We start from the raw sequence: 16,834 nt of genomic DNA on the forward strand, positions 1-16,834 counted from the left end.
CCTTCCCATGGAAAGAGGCCTTGATTTTGACTTTAAGAGGAACTGATTTCAGAGGTGGTAATTTTGCTCATCGAGAGACTTGATCTTACTTTATGGACTCCTGTTTCATGTATCCTTGGATTTTTATGCCTTGTTTCTGTGGACATTCATGCCTTGATTCTGTGGACTTTCATGCCTTGTTCTTGTGAGATATAATGTCCTGTTTCCCTGGGTTTTCTTGCCAAGTTCCTGTAAGCCTTGTACCTTGAGTCTTGTTCCAGTCTTGTCCCTTGTTCCTGGGCATTTTGGATCATCATGTCAAGTTTCTAAAGTCTTGCATTTTGGATTTCCTGTTGTAGTTCATGACCCTGCTTTTGGTTCCAATTCATGACTTCGTTCCTTGGACTACTTTTGAATACCTTGATTGAAGTTATTCATGTTTTTTGGATTCCATGGACCCTTGCTTCAAGATTGCTAACTATCTTGTACCTGGTGGATTAAAACCTTGTTTCCTTGGCTTTGAACTTTGATTTACTTTTGCTTACATATAATAAACAGCTTGTTTTACTTATAGTCTGGGGCTCCGGTGTGGTGTTAAAGTGTCTCTGCAGCCTAGGGGTGCAACAGCTGAGCCCAATTACACAGTAATTTGGTTGGGGGGTCGGAGAAGCTAGCCTTCAACAAGAGAAGATTTCTCTTTGATGAGTTTTCTCCTTCACTGTCTACAATAGGTGTAAATACAGCTTTCCATGGCGTTACGGTTATTTCTCCAGTCTTTGTCATAGAGTTGTTTTTTAAAAAAAGGAAAGTTGACTGTATTATACCTTCAAACCAAGACAAAACAACACATAATTTGCTTGGCCAAGTACAGAACTCTCTCCACCTGCCCACAACTAATACCTGACTCGAATCTCTTGAATGTCAGGAACCAAAAGGCGCTGGATCTCCTTTTCATCCTCGGGCCCACAGGTGGGGGTTTTCTTCTGTTCTCCTTCAATTGCGTGTTCAGATTCAGGACTTTCTACCCTTGAAGACAGCTGGAGAGGTCTGGACAAGAAAGAGATTTGAAACTTCAAAAATCAACACCCATGAAAGAAGAGAAATTTAACAATAAAGATCAAAATGATATGAAACTGAATGCTGCCTATCTGAGTCATTCCTTTGTTCAACTCATTGAAAAGTCTGAAAATTATCAAAAAAAGTTTTAAATGTATTAATGAATAAGAGGTTTTGATCAGCACTCAATTTTTCCCTACCCCAATCATGGGCAAGTCATGCCTTGCAACCTTTTCTTAATAATGAAAGTGATAAATGTGCTGAAATGGCACATATAATGGTGGTTGTGAGATAGGTTTAAAATTCTTAGTTATGCCACCTGTCTTACCTGGCATCTGTGGCAGTGTACCGTCCTTCAACCAATGATGGGCAAGTGGAAGAGGGAGTCAAAGTGCTGCCACCAAGAGCTGGCATGGAAGGATCTCTCATCAGAGTCACAGACATTTCAGATAACTGTATAAATAGAATCCAACACTGGGATTACTTCCTTTACAACAACAGAAGACAGACTTCTATATTCAGGAACCTTTGAATCAGCCCCCAAAAGAATATGGGAACTAAGAACACATTTATCTTCCCATCACAAAACAATTTCTACTCCAGCTTCCCTTGGCTTGTTTTTCCCCAAATGAGACAGATTTTATGCATGGCACACATATAGTTCATTTTATTGATTAGCCCATTGGCTGTAACAAAACACTTGACGAACACACTTGACACATACTCATATAGCAAACAACTCACATTGCAACCAAAGTTAAAATAAACAAGCTGTTAACAAGGGGTCAAGATTCAAATATCCGCATCACACCTACAATTTACCCCAATCGACTCCAAATATGCAGTTCTCAGCTGAGTTGCTTTTTATAAAAATGGGCCATTTTGTATGTTATTTTAGCATTCTGGCCAGCCAATAAAAATGTAGTTTTAATATAAGGATTCCAGTGTGTCTTTTGTATAATGTATGATCTGAGATATTGGTTTCTCTCTTTGTTATAAAAGTTACAGTTAAACAGTACATGTGTAATGTCTTCCGTATGGAACTTGGTTAAACCTTCCATGTTTGACTACTGAGTCCAGCTGTTCAAATCTAGTTTTGGTAAATACCCTCCCTGAGGTGTTTAGGAATTTCTGTTTTTTTAGATATTGGCTGTTTGAGAAGTATGCTTAAAATGACTTAACCATTCAATGAGTCAGCTTTACTAAGGGTAGCAATGTATTTCTGAGCTTTAATATCCATATTAATGTTTGAAAAGCTGTTCTATCTGCCACCAAAGAGCAGCATCTCCAAAGTCCACCCTGAATGATGATTCAACTCTTTACGATGATACTTTTCTGAAAGTAAAGTGTCATTTGTTTCTCCTCCCTGGGTACAACATTCTGGCCAACAGAAGAATCAGTTTCCCAATTCTTTGGCTAGTGACAAGGCCAACACTACAAGCATGGAGTTTTGCTTACCTTGCTTTCACTTGCGCTAACACAGACATGGCTATGAGTGTACTCTCTGTTGAATGTGTGTGTAAGGAGACGTAAACACTGCAGAAAAGAGGGAAAAGAAAACAAAGTTCAACATCATAAAACAGTGGCTGGACCATGATTAGGGCAGAATTAACTGGGATGCTAAACTGACTTCTACAGGATAAAGTTCCAGCCAGAAACTGTAATCCTGCTTCTTTTAATGTGAAATGTTTTGGTTTGAAATCTACTGAAAAAAATGCCCCAATAAGTTTTAATGTTTTTGTTAGTGATATATGTGGACAATGTCATTATACAGTGCAGCCATAAGGAGGCACTATACATAGTTTTATATTGGAGGAGTCAGAATCTGCTGCTGTTCTGTATCTGACACAGAGAAAGACAATAACATTTTTGTTTAGCCAGTTGGAGGCTGTGTTCTTTAAGCTTTCCATGACGGATAGCACTACATATGTCAAAAGACAAAGAGAACATTATACCAGGACCACAATCCTCTCTCTATAGAAATCTCATCCAGCCTTTGCTATCACTTAGGATTGGCCAAAACAAAATGATAATGGTTGGACTCACAGATCTAGTTCAAGCACTATGGGAATGCATACATAGCTATGTCCATCTTATCACCTGCCTAAGGCATGGATAAAGTCAAACACAGGTTTCCTGGGTTATCCGACATCTTATACCTTAACTGCAAGTTCTTTCTGCCTCTCGTTGGGCATATCTAGGGGCAAATTCCTTCCTTCTGGAGTACCATCTGCTGAGATAGGAGATGAAACACAAGATGTGCTTCGCGAATCAGAGTCATCACTGGAGCTTGATGACAGGGAATCAAGACCTAAGCGCTGAGTTGTCTCTAGCTTCTCACGCAAGAGCAGGTAATGTCTTGTTTTCTCAACCTATGGAAAGGCAGAAACAAATCGTGATTGGAACATACAGGGAATCATGATGCAGAGATCAGTCACTACCATATATATCTCTAACATGTATATCACTACAAAGAAAATGGGACATAGATATTATCTGTAATTAATCTCAGTAGCATATGAAGTGGCACTTATGCACAACTTATTCAGGAGTAGGCAATTTAAAAAATAATTCCTGGAAAAAATTGTGTAAGGTTCTATCATCTTAGTAGAGCCTGGATCCTTTTTTTGGACTGTAATTTTCAGAGCTATTAAGCCTCTAATACAATTTTTAACCCCCCCCCCTGCAGCTTCGTTCCATATAAATATTACAACACAATTTATTTTTTATCATGTTTTTCATATCATTTTGAATAGGGAGAGGAGGGAGGGAGCATGGCTTCTGCATATGCAACATTTCTGTTTGGAATCAGTAAATAGCTCCCCAAACCTTTCCATAGTGTGAACTTCACACCCATGACCCAAAGGAGGAAAGATATGACAGTATGTGAGGATGTTTGGAGAATGTCCTCACTGTGCGTTGGGGGTTATTTTACACTTAAAATGATGCGTGTTTCTCAGAAGTAAATGCTGTGCCTATGTGACTGTGGAGTAAGTCCCATTAAATTCAATGGGTCTTTCAAGAAAATATGCACAGTCCTAGAGAGAACTGTACTTAACTCTCACTGAAATGAGTAGGATTAGCTAGACATGATTCATTTGTACTGATTTCAATATCACATAAGCATTAACATGATTGATTATAGATTCTGGTTTCAGAGCATTGAATACTTCTTTTAGAATGCCTATAACCATCAGGTATTGTTCAGACATTGAAGTTTCCAAAATAAAAAAACATTTATGTGTCACAGATAGTTTCTCTCTTCCGTTTTAATAAGATGTGGATACAGATGTTTTGGCATGGCCAGTTTACTGCCATATAAAATCCAGATTATCTGCTCTGAACTGGATTATATGGCAGTGTAGACTCATATATTCCAGTTCAAATCAGATAATGTAGATTATCTGATTTGATAATCTGGATTATATGGCAGTGTAGAAGCGGCCTTAGTTAATGTTCTCTTAAATTCCTCCACACCCGATCCCATCCACATGAGCATGGATACACTGAGGTGGAAAGGTGGGTCACTGAATCTTACTTCCTGCAGAAGGCTCAGTTTCTCTAGTTCCCATTGATGATCCAAGATGAGGCTGTCACTACGGGGCCGCCAGCCTGCTAGGTTTTCCTCGCCTCGCACGTATGCCACAGATGTGTCAAGCACACGTCTTCGTCTCCTTTGCATGCCTGTGTTTGGAAATATTTCAAGTGTATTGTTACTTATTTATTAATCACACTTTGGTACCACTTGTTATCATGAAATCTGTAAGTGAGTCCATTATTTAGCACTGTTCATACTTAATTTGCAGAGCATGTTTAATTTATTTTATTTTAGATACACTCCAATTATGGTTGTCATGGAGCCTGGAGTTCTGGTCACAGGGAATCATGTTGTTAATTGCAGACTGTAGATTCTCTGCCACTGCAGACAGATGTCCCATTGCAGATATTTATGGTTAAGAAATTAAGGGGCAACAATATAGATATTGTTGATACTGTTCACTAAAATGAAATAACGTATATTATAGCAACAGTAAGTCTGGATGTTCCTTTCCCTCCAATCTTTCGGTCTAGTAAGTCTTCTACCAAGCTTTCATAATGGTAAAGGCTAATTAGGACACCTAATTTTATTTTATTTATTTGGTAAAGGTAATGAAGAGTTTCCTACCTGGACTGCCAGCATCGGCCACCCGGCAAAGGCTGAGCTCATAGACTCCAGTCACACGGTTGCTACAAAAGTGAGAGTGAAAAGTCAGACCAAGTGGTAGAAGAAATATCTTTCATAAGAACAGACGAAACAGCCATGCTGGATTGGCCCAAAATCCTGCATTTCAATTGACAATGGCCAAAGAGGTGTCTATGAGAAGCCTACAAAAGAAGGACATGAGTGCAATAGCACTTTCTCACTCATGTTCCCCAGCAAAAGGTACTCAGAAACATAAGCATCATGTGCTGGAGGTAATATATAACCAATGTATAGCCTTAGTTACATCTTGCTTGTGTCGCTCTAAGGTGCTTCATGTGAGGTTCTACTTTTGGGTTTTTGGATCTTCAGAAGAACTAAAAAGCTTGCAACCAGACAGTAAACAGGGCTGGTTATAAAAGGAGCACACAACTCCTTTGTTATAGCAGCTCCACTTGCTACATGTTTGTTCCTGCCACAATCCAAAGTTCTGGTTTTAACATCATAGAAGCTTAGCTTCCAGTTATCTGAAGAATAACCTCTGAGATTTTCAGAAATGTTGCTCCTGTCACCTTCATAGGCACATGTGATGCAAAAGAGGAACTTTCTCCTCGGCTCAAAAATCTCTTTCTAGGGAAGCTGTACCGACTTCTTTCTTGTTGTCACTACGTATGTTGGTAGCAAAGGCTTTTAAAAATTCTGACAATCTTTCTTGAACTATTTTTAAAGAAAGGATTTCTAAAAGTGCTATTATGTTTTGATCTTTGCTAAATGTATTTTTAAGTTATCATTGTAATGATATGTATGCTGTTATCTATACTATATTTATTTTTATGCTGTAAGCCTTCTTGTGTCTTGGTTCTGAGAGAAAAGGTAGCATGTAAATAATAATATAAATACAGTAGAGTCTCACTTATCCAAGCTAAACAGGCTGGCAGAAGCTTGGATAAGCGAATATCTTGGATAATAAGGAGGGATTAAGGAAAAGCCTATTAAACATCAAATTAGGTTATGATTTTACAAATTAAGCACCAAAACATCATGTTATACAACAAATTAGACAGAAATAGTAGTTCAATACGCAGTAATGTTATGTTGTAATTACTGTATTTACGAATTTAGCACCAAAATATCACAATATATTAAAAACATTGACTACAAAAATAGCTTGGATAATCCAGAAGCTTGGATAAGCAAGGCTTGGATAAGTGAGACTCTACTGTAATAATAGTATGACAGGCCATCCACTTTCATGGGAATTAGGGACACAGTACACCCACAAAATTGAAAGAACTGTGAATTTTTTAAAAAAACATTTTTTTCCTGATAAAACACCTTTCCAATAATCCCTAGGTTCTCCGGTATGATTCTATGGTCAGCTTCCAACAGAGGCTGATCACAAAATGACACTAGAGGACTTAAAGATTCCTACAGAAAACATATTGAGTCTACAAAAAAAAACCCCAAAAAAACCCCCAAATCTATAAAAATTAAACCCACAAACTGTAATAAAAACAGCAAAGAGCCGGTGATAATCATGTGCAATATTTGGGGGGGGGGGGAATTAAGCATTTAATTCCTCTTGATGTAGAAAACACTCAAATATAAACCAAGTGTTCCTAGGAAAATCAGACAACTCTTAGACAAAAGTTTGAGTTTATTGCAGAACTGATAACCTTGACTAAGATGTGAACACACATGCTTCCTTGTCAATCTTGTGCTTAACTCTTCTTTTGCCTGAGGAAAAGCAAAAACATCTTTACCTCTCTGAAGCTCGAAGACTTCCACTTCCAAAAAGATTGCGGATGGATCGAGAAGCAGGGAGTTTGGCATCTCTGGAGTAGAAGACCATGCAGAAATCTTTGGTGACCACAGCTGGTTGGGTGCAATTCTCCATCTGGAACAGGAAGAGACTTGCTAGTTACCAAAAGTGTCTTCCACTCAGGATCCTTCTGACTGTTAGTACATTGTGTATTGTTTTCAGAAAGTATTATGTGTGGACCTTCCCAAGTAAAATTATGTTCTGCAGGAGATTATCAAATAGTATTATTGGTATACTTTCAATAAGCTATTAACGTTAATATTTTTGTTATCTAGGAAGAGCTTCCTGATGTGGGACACAACATAAAGACTATATGAGTGTGCAGGACAAGGGTACTAAACCTCTACACATTTTCTTCTCTTGTGCACTTACAATGGGACTGCAGACAGCTATTGGCATAACCTAGGTATATATTTCCCTCCATACTAATGGAACAGTGGTGGTCTTTTAGCTATTTTAAATAATCAGTTGATCAATCAAGCGGTCATCACCACCATCCTTTGCTCTTTTGATGTCTCCACAGCTCAAAACACATTGCACCTATCCTCCAATCATCAATTCAAAACACGATCGCTTTACCTATTGCTGGTCCAATAACCCTTTATTGGGATCCTGTTTTGAAAAGACTGATTTAAGCATTTACTTTACTGCTATCCCTGGTGGTGGCGCAGTGCGTTAAAGTGCTGAGCTGCTGAACTTGCAAACCGAAAGGTCCCAGATTCAAATCCCAGGAGCGGAATGAACGCCTGCTGTTAGCCCCAGCTCCTGCCAACCTAGCAGTTCGAAAACATGGAAATGTGAGTAGATCAATAGGTACCGCTCGGGCGGGAAGGTAACGCTGCTCCATGCAGTCATGCCGGCCACATGACCTTGGAGGTGTCTATGGACAAAGCCGGCTCTAATTACTTATACTACAGTCAAGAACCACAGAATTGCTTAAGAAACCTAACTCCACGTGGCATATTTATAGGAAATGATACGAAGGCATTGGTGGGCTCTTGCCTCAATATATGCAGAGAGGGTCATGTAGATTTTCTCTCTGTATGGCGTGACGCGATTCAGTAGCAGAGAGTTGTGCATGGAACTATCCCAGGCTGCTTCAAACTGGTAAAAGGTCCTGCAAAGAGACAGCAAAATATTTGGTTAAAAACACACAGCAATCAACAACCAACAAAACTGCATGAAAAGCATTGTATTAGCAGCAGCAATATGCAAACATGCAAACACACAGACACCTTTGTGCTGAATGGATGCAGCCATCCTGGAGTGCTCAGGCTCAAAAACACTTCCTTGTTTTGGAAAACAAAATAGAAGGCACAAGTGGGAATTCCCAAGGAAGTTTTTGTGCTATGAATCCTGATTTTTTAAATACATAATCAGAGATGATTTTGGATATGCTTAAGCTGTGATAAATAACAAGGTGCCAGAAAGGGAGGACAGTGATATAAGGACAGTTGAATGGACAGTTGGCATTCTCTCATCTAAACACTACAATAAACAAAGACAAACATGTAGTCATCTGTAAATACTACAGCTTGCAGAAGGGTAGGAAAGATATGAAATCCTTTCTTCCTGAGTAATCCTAAACAGTAACAACGATGCCATAGACCTATTCCCCCATATTTGTCTTGGGATATAATTTAACAATGGCCTTAGAAAGTAAAAGTGGAAAATAGTAGATGACACAAAATAAGAGGGAGGTAGAGAGTAATAAAGCAATTTTTAAAAGAAAAGACCCTCTTTTGATCCAGGAAAAATTGCTTATTTGTAAATTTTGACTACAGCACTCCAGGGCCATATCTCTTCAGTCAAACATAGCATAACACTATCAATCTTCCTTCCACTGAAAGGAGGAACTATTTTTTTTCTTTGGCAAGCAAGTTCAGAAAAAAGGAAATAAAAAGAGTGAGGATGCTCAGTTCTGCAGTCAGTTCCATTTCTCCAGAAGCATTTCTCATTTCACAAATTGAACATTACCTTTTTGAGATGTTTGATATGTCCATAAATATTCCCTTTATTGCTTATTTTTCACATACAGCCATAGTTGCCCATGCTCTAAAGAAGTCCAGGCACCAGCCTAAGACCTAAGGAATTTGACTATTTCTCCAACCCCTAGTTTGTTCCTCCACTTCGGAGGAATTTTTTGGACTAGTTCACCGATTCTATGCACTAGGCATATCTGGAATAATAAGAAAATGTTTTTATTCCCCAAACCTATCTTGCCCATAATGTACCCCAATTTGGCCTGATATTCAAGGCCTCTTGTCTTATAAAACCAGATGCATAAAATATATGTGCGTACTACCTTGTTTTGAACGAGATAAATAAAAACAGTGCTGCAAAATTACTCAATATCTTCTGGCAATGATTATTTATCCAACCTCTGTTTAGGCATTTACCTGAACATCTGGAAAGCTAAATGGGTGGTGAGGATTTGAGCCCTGTTCTCCTCACTAAAGTCCCAGTGTAAACCTTCAGTGTTGGAAATCTGAGTGCAAAGGTTTGCAGAGAACTTTGCAACCACATTTGGCTGAATCCTGCCTAAACCATGGGGGCTCTATAATCTATATACGCACAATGATGGTTATAAAGCCCTCTGTAGGCTTTTGTATTCAGTTACATATACTATAAGTTTCTCAAAGGCATGAATTTCTGAAGCATGGTGTGTCCCCAACACCATCCTGGGAAGTGTAATATGAATACTATCATTGGGAATATCAACTCCAATTAAATTTGTTCCCAATCCTATTCAGAAATTAGGGTTTTTGTAACAAAACAGCAACTACTCTTTTATACTGTTGAAACCAGGTAACAACTCTGATTATGTATAGCAATATCACCTCAATGTAATGTCCTTTGTTCTTATGTACTATAGCTCCCATCATCCTTAGTCACTACTGTTGGTGCTTAACATATCATTTTGGCACTTAACATTAACAAGGTGCAGAGCAGTCTTTAAACTAAGCCCTGGGAGAGAGATGACAGGAGTCGAGAGGCATCTGGCATGGGCTGCTCACAATATTTCTCACTGCGTAAGGGAGGATAAGGTGCAACTAGACTATGCTAGAAGTCTCTGAGCCAAAATGGGAGGATTGGACTTCTTCATTTTAGGAATGTCACTATTGTAAGCATGGAAAGAATGGGGAAAAGTAATGGGAAATAATAATCTTTGGACTCGGCTTTATAGAAATGATTCAGAAGTAATTGCTGTCACTCTACTTCATATACGGTATTGTGTCAAACACGCTAGAGAGGGAACATTCAGGGAGAACAAAGTCCAGAGGGCAACTAAAGGAGCAAGTGTTGCAGTTTCCCCTGGAATAATCTGTGTTCTGACCATGACAAAGAAGGGCAAACTCTAGATACTCTAAGCAACTGTGCTTAGAAAACATGTCACAGAATCACCCAGGGGGGACATTTAGTCCTAAGTGATATTGGTGTAAGATGAAAGTGTACCTGAACCAACTTAGAGATAGTGATTATAATGTGTTGTCGAAGGCTATCATGGCGGGATCACAGGGTTGTTGTGTGTTTTCCGGGCTGTATGACCATGTTCCAGAAGTATTCTCTCCTGACGTTTCACCCATATCTATGGCAGGCATCCTCAGAGGTTGTGCCATAGATGTGGGAGAAACATCAGGAGAGAATACTTCTGGAACATGGCCATAAAGCCCGGAAAACACACAACAACCCAGTGATTATAATGCTATTGAATGCAACATTCTTTGAATAGAAGACTGCCAGAGAGTCATGACACAATCATATTTAAGGCGGGGTTATTAAAAGCCACAAAATAAAGGCTCAGCTAGAGAGTAAAGGTGAATGATGGGAAGTCTGGACAGATAAAAGGAGTTTCTTCGTATGATGTGCAGTTAAAGTGTGGAACTTACTATTTAAGATGTAGTGCTGGTTGTCTTGGTGGCTTTAAAGGAAGGCTGGACAATTTAATGGAGGCTATCAACAGCCGTTACTAGATATGAAGGCTGGATATTACCTCAGTGATCAAAGACAGTATGCCTCTGAATACCAGTTACTGAGGAGAACAAATGAAGGGTTCTATTGCACTTATATCCTGCTTCTGTACATCTCTTTGCCATTTAATTGTGTGCATAGACAGAAAGTCAGGCTTAACAGGAGCTTGGTCTGATCTAGAATGGATGGTGGAAATTGTCATTCGATACATCTGAAGGACACCAGATTGGGGAACTCACACCTTATGTTTCCAGCTATGATTTTCTACCAGAAAGACATCCCTTTGCAGAGTCTCTTTGGCTCAGTTTTGACATTTTGGACTCACTAAATGAACGAGCATTTCAGAAACTACATTCAGAAATTAATCAAAATATTAGAACGATCTGTCATTTATGTCTGAGCATCCTCACATTTCAAAAGCATTTCCACATGGACATTCCACTGTCACAGCTCACCAAACTCATATCAACCATAGTCAGAAACCTCTTTTTAACAACAGAGATGCCAAGCTTCTTTTTGTAAGATTAAACATTACAACAGGTCCAGCTCTCAGAAAAAAGATGATGGCTCTTGTCAAGAGGATCTCACTATTGGTTGGTGCACAGTTACCATCCCATTCTAAACACCACATTTTCACATCAAGAGATTTGGAGCATCTTGCAAAAAATGAACCAAAAGAGTTGAGACTAAGTCCACTGAGACACAAGCTAATACAAGATAGGTTAACTCCAACAGGAAGAAAGCAAGGACAGGAAAGTTGTAAAGTAAGCACGGAGGAAACAAGTGAGAGGAGACAGAGAGAAAAGCAGAAGGGAACAGACCAAGCAAGTGTATGAGAGAAAAGTGAGAGAGAAATACCTAGTGTCATTTCCAAGTGAAATGCTATAAGTGGAAGGCAACCCAAGACAAACACATGTACACATACACACATACACAAAGAAATTAAAATGTCAGAAAGCATTGTTTATATGGTGTCCTGTGAAAAGCTACCCAGAGAGGCAGCTGCATGGGGTGCATGGGGATTTGAACAGAGTCCAGTTACAGTTAGTTGTGGATTTGATATAGGTGGGGAAGCAAAAGGAAGAAAACAAGTCATAGGTTTCCCTTCATTCTTTTTTGGTAGAAAGATTTCGCTCACCAAACAAAATCTAGTTCATGTCCTAGACCTTCCTCCATTAAATCAGAAGGCTGTCTTATATCCATGCCCATCAAAATTAAGCTTCAATATCTCTATCAATGGGCTGAATATCAATGATAATTTTTATCAGGGCTGTTATTCATTCAGGCCCTATTCCAGGTTCTGTGAAATTCAGTCAACAATTCAGCCAAACAATTTACTAGCTTGTCTACCCTGATGTATCATCCCTTTCATGCACAACAAAAATATACATATATATTTTTAACTTCTGAATTCTTATATGTTGGCCCTTCTACAACAACAGAAATATATATTATTAATACAGTGTGTTTTATGAACAACTATTGTTATTAACAATTGTGAAAATGTAGAAATACATGGTCAAGAAATTCCATAAGCAGCAGTTGGACATGTTTCAATAGACAATGTAGCTAATACATCATTTTGCTGATCAGGTGGCAGGGACATTCTGGGACCTAGTCAGTTATCCAGGTCAATTCATTAGTAAAAAGCATGGCTGAAAGACTCTGCAGTTGGTCCTTGCATATCACATTTCCAAGAAGCTATTCAAACAAAGCCAGTCTGAGTTAGTCACATAAAGCAGTAATGGTGAATCAGGCTGCATGCACTGGATATTGAGCAATACGTTTGAATCTCCATATTCATTTTTTGTCTTATCCTAGGTTCTTTGCCCTTCTTCAGTAAAAAATTTTTTATCCTATGTTAGTAGATCACAAGGTGCACTGATTTTTCCATGGTAGAGGCTTGATAATCCCAGACCTACAAGAAAACATGCAAACTAAGGCTTTCAGAATTAACACATGCAACATCAATAAGCAAATCCCACTGAGCTCAATGAGATTTACTTTCCCATTAAGTGTGAATCTTGGTTTAGAACTAATGCACTTGGTCTAATTATTATAGTACATATGCAATAAGATTGTTGATTATGCTCCGTCCTGTGATGTACTAAAATGTTTGAAATGGGAGATCACACTTCAATGGGCTACTCTTTATCAATTCATGTAGCTTCTCTCCAGCACTGTAGCCAGCAGCTGATCTTTTTCTTCATCACTGTTGCTTTTAGACAGTCAATCGACAAGCATGCAGTGCTCTTTCTTCATGCTATCCAGCCAGAGCCATAGATGGATGAACAAGAAGGTGGGGATAGTGAAGAGGAAGCAAGCTCTTGTCCGCAGTCTCCTGCTTCGCCCTGGCTGCAGCATTAGCATGGAGAGTAACCAGCGCTTGAGAAATCCTTTGGCCAGTAAAGCCAATTTCCCAAGCTTTGGGAACAGCCATCTCGCCTCTTTATTCCCATGTGGCTCCCTGTTTCAAACTTAAGCAGTGCAGCATGTGGAAATGGCAATCACTCAGCACAGGCAACACAAGACTCAGCACTTGATCTCTAATCCATATTGTAGAGAAAATTGTGATAAGCTGATTTCAAAATCATTGGCTCATCTGATCCCACTTGTAGTATGTCCTGATTACCAAAGGAGAGCAAACAGGGGACACCATGCAGAGCCACCACAGCAAGATGAGGAATTGCAATACCAATAAATAAACCCAAATGTCTCAGGAAAGTATGTGGGTTCTCACAAATTACATATCATTAAAAGTTGATAAGATATGGGGGTTAGGATCTCTATTCTAGCATCAAGTATGTAGAACACCTGCCTGTCGCATTCATCCTCCAAGAAGAATTCTACTTAAGATGACTTCATATGATGACTATGATGACTTGAGCATGAAACAGAGTGTGAGTCTCCTCAGGGAGATAGGGTGGGTTACAAATAAAGTGTATTATTATTATAAATACAGTTGAAAAATTAGGTTCAAGACTGCTGATGCAGAAAATAAGTTCTTGAATGCTGACAGAAATCCACAACCCCCCAAATTAGTTATTCATTAATTATACTTATTGATATATTTTTGTTATTGTTTTTGTGTGTCTTCAAGATGTTTCTGACTTATGGTACCCTATTACCACATTTTCTTAGCAAGATTTGTTCAGAAGGAGTTAATTTCTTCTGTGATACATATGGGTATCTAGCAATAACATTAGAAAGACGCTTGGCAACTCATTCGTATGATGGAGGGAACTGGAGCATCCTACTGTGTTTATTTTGACATGCTGAGACAACCAACAGCCAATAAACTAAATGGTAAGATTTCTTCATATCCCTACTAGGCTGACGTATCCTATCTCTGGATGACTACTTACAAAAATGAAGAACAAAAACCTGGTGCAATGACTGCACACAACCCAACAACAAAGCATTTATCAAATTGGACATATGTAAGCAATAAGCCACATAATACTTAATTCTAGTACCCTTATACAGCATTCCCTGTTTATAAATTGGCTACCGTATTGGGGAGACATTTTCTAATATATGGGAGCCCCCAGTGGCGCAATGGGTTAAACCCTTGTGCCAGAAGAACTGCTGACCGACAGGTTGGCAGTCTGAATCTGGGGAGAGCAAGTGAGCTCCCTCTGTCAGCTCCAGCTCCCCATGCAGGGTCATGAGAGAAGTCTCCTGCAAGGATGGTAAAACATCTGGGCATCCTCTGGGCAACGTCCTTGAAGATGGCCAATTATCTCACACCAGAAGCAACTCGCAGTTTCTCAAGTCGCTCCTGACACAGGAAAAAAAATCTAATATGATTTGTTCTCACATTCTTGGCCACGCCCTGATGTGCGCCCATCTCTAGTTTTATTTTACAGATTTGTGTGGAGGGGTTTTGCCCCAAAGTTCTCCATATTCAGTCTGGAGACAATTTCTCCGTGTTTTCTGAGCCTCCTAGGTTGTTTGAGAGGCCTTTTTCAATCAGGAAGCTAACCCAAAGTCAACTGTAGACATGGAACCAGAGAGGGCTTCTGATGCTGCTGATGGAATTGTTGTTTACCCGTCCTGCAACTACCATTTTAATCAGCACCATTTTCTCATAAAGTTGGATGGGGATTATGAAAGCTGTAGCCCAATGGACCTGGAGAGCATCACTGCATAATAGCAAAGAAATTCGCTATAGTGTGATCTCCTACCAATGGAAATCAATGAATTCTGGTCAAGTCATTCCACCCTAAAGATCATCCTTGTTTCCACATCCATGTAGAGATTTCCCATAATTTTATCAGGAACAAATTCTACATTGAAGGGAATGTGCATATCCTACAACTAATCTGTCTTCCCTCCGAGAACATGAGTTCCTCAGAGATACATCCCTCAACAATCAGTATTAACCATGTGTTTACTTTCTAACTACCATCACAAAACAAGACACACTAAATGTAAGATACACATGTGAAGAAAAACATATGCTATGAAAAACAGAGGTATTTCATCACAGCAGAAATGTGCTAAATATCTCCTCTAGCTTAATCTTCAATAGATGTTGTAGGGGTTAATCTTTCTTCTCATTTTTCACACCTTGTTGTCTATTTGTCTGTTTAGTTTGTAGAGTTGCTCCTGACTAGATCAACAAAACATTACTACCCCATCTGAAGAAGCTGTTATCACAAGACAACTCCTTCCAAGAAAGCCTCTTAAACTATATCTTTTCCTGTTTGTCTTTCACACACTAGTGCCTTTCCGTACTCCCCCTGCTCCCATCACGCTCAGCCCAGTTCGTCATGCATCTTGCATCAGCTCACAGCTAGCTAAAAGTGCCTCTGTGCCAGTGCTAGGTGCAGGGGATGGGATTTCAGCATGGGCGAGAGGGGCCAGCATGTTTTGCGGAGATGTCCAAAAGAAAAAGTAGAGCAGTAGCAAAACAGAAAGAAAACCCAGCCAACAAAAGAAACCAAACATTTATGAGAAGGAGCAATAAAAGACAATGTTGCTTTAAGAATAAGAAACTCAAACAGAAAAACCCAAGTAACCAAATGGAACAAAAAGGAAGCCCAACAAAGCAGAAGAAGACAGAGAGAGAAGCCAGTGTATTTTGGTTGGTGGAAGGACGTTCACTATGTAGCATTGTTAACCACAGTGCTGACTTGGGTGGGAGTGAGGGTGCATCAAGGAGCAGGTAAAGAAAAATAAATGGGGAAGGGAACAAATAATACCTAGGCATATCCGAATCAAGAAACTGCCTGCAAAAACACAAACAATCACATGGTTAGTGTGGTCCAAATGGGTGGCGGCAGCAGCGGCAGCAGCAGCAGTTTCATAACGCAGCTCTTCCAAAGCTCAGAGCCTACAATCAGAACCCTTCTGCACTCCCGCAGGCCACACAAAGCTGCAGAAGAAAACCACTAAGTTCTGAAATAATTCAGATAAGGGTACAAACATACTGGTGTGTGAGCGAGCAGCAGTCTGATGCTGGAAGCACCTATCCGGTCACAGATGGCATATTGACTCTGGACTCAGAAGACATAAGTTTAGTTCTCTTTTTAGTCAGTAAAGTTCCCTAGACACCATTATTCTAAGGAAGACTACTTTTCTTTACAGAAGGATTAGCCTAACAGAAGGAGTGGCCTTTGGGGGGATATGTAAATATTCACTTCATTCTTGTGTGCAAGAAAGAATTTAATAAATCTATGCCTGAATTTTTGCTCATTTTTAAAGGATTTCTTTGTGAAAAAATGTATGTAAACCCAACATCTTTGCATAGAAAAAATATACCCTCTTTTTCTTTTCCAACAAAAAATCCTCAAGTGCAAACCCCCCAAAAAACCATTGTG

General features: G+C 39.3%; 1 protein-coding gene across 30 annotated transcripts in view; it reads right to left on the reverse strand.

Annotated features, from left to right (window-relative positions):
* The window catches only part of kif1a (kinesin family member 1A), a 138,729-nt gene that overhangs the window by 8,831 nt on the left and 113,064 nt on the right, over positions 1-16,834 (reverse strand). For 9 of the 30 annotated variants that reach the window (XM_062976455.1, XM_008106430.2, XM_062976441.1 and 6 more), the window contains 10 exons: positions 16,217-16,243; positions 11,868-11,891; positions 8,040-8,154; positions 6,979-7,112; positions 5,201-5,262; positions 4,574-4,719; positions 3,195-3,407; positions 2,494-2,571; positions 1,364-1,488; positions 880-1,026 (listed from right to left, as the gene is read on the reverse strand). In XM_062976455.1, coding sequence (XP_062832525.1) covers positions 880-1,026; positions 1,364-1,488; positions 2,494-2,571; positions 3,195-3,407; positions 4,574-4,719; positions 5,201-5,262; positions 6,979-7,112; positions 8,040-8,154; positions 11,868-11,891; positions 16,217-16,243 — 1,071 coding nt within the window. The remainder of the gene's footprint in view (positions 1-879; positions 1,027-1,363; positions 1,489-2,493; positions 2,572-3,194; positions 3,408-4,573; positions 4,720-5,200; positions 5,263-6,978; positions 7,113-8,039; positions 8,155-11,867; positions 11,892-16,216; positions 16,244-16,834) is intronic. The other 21 variants (XM_003218379.3, XM_008106437.2, XM_062976445.1 and 18 more) reach the window with 3 other exon arrangements.

Source organism: Anolis carolinensis, chromosome 3 (genome assembly GCF_035594765.1).
Source record: "Anolis carolinensis isolate JA03-04 chromosome 3, rAnoCar3.1.pri, whole genome shotgun sequence".
Taxonomy (NCBI): Eukaryota; Metazoa; Chordata; class Lepidosauria; order Squamata; family Dactyloidae; genus Anolis; species Anolis carolinensis.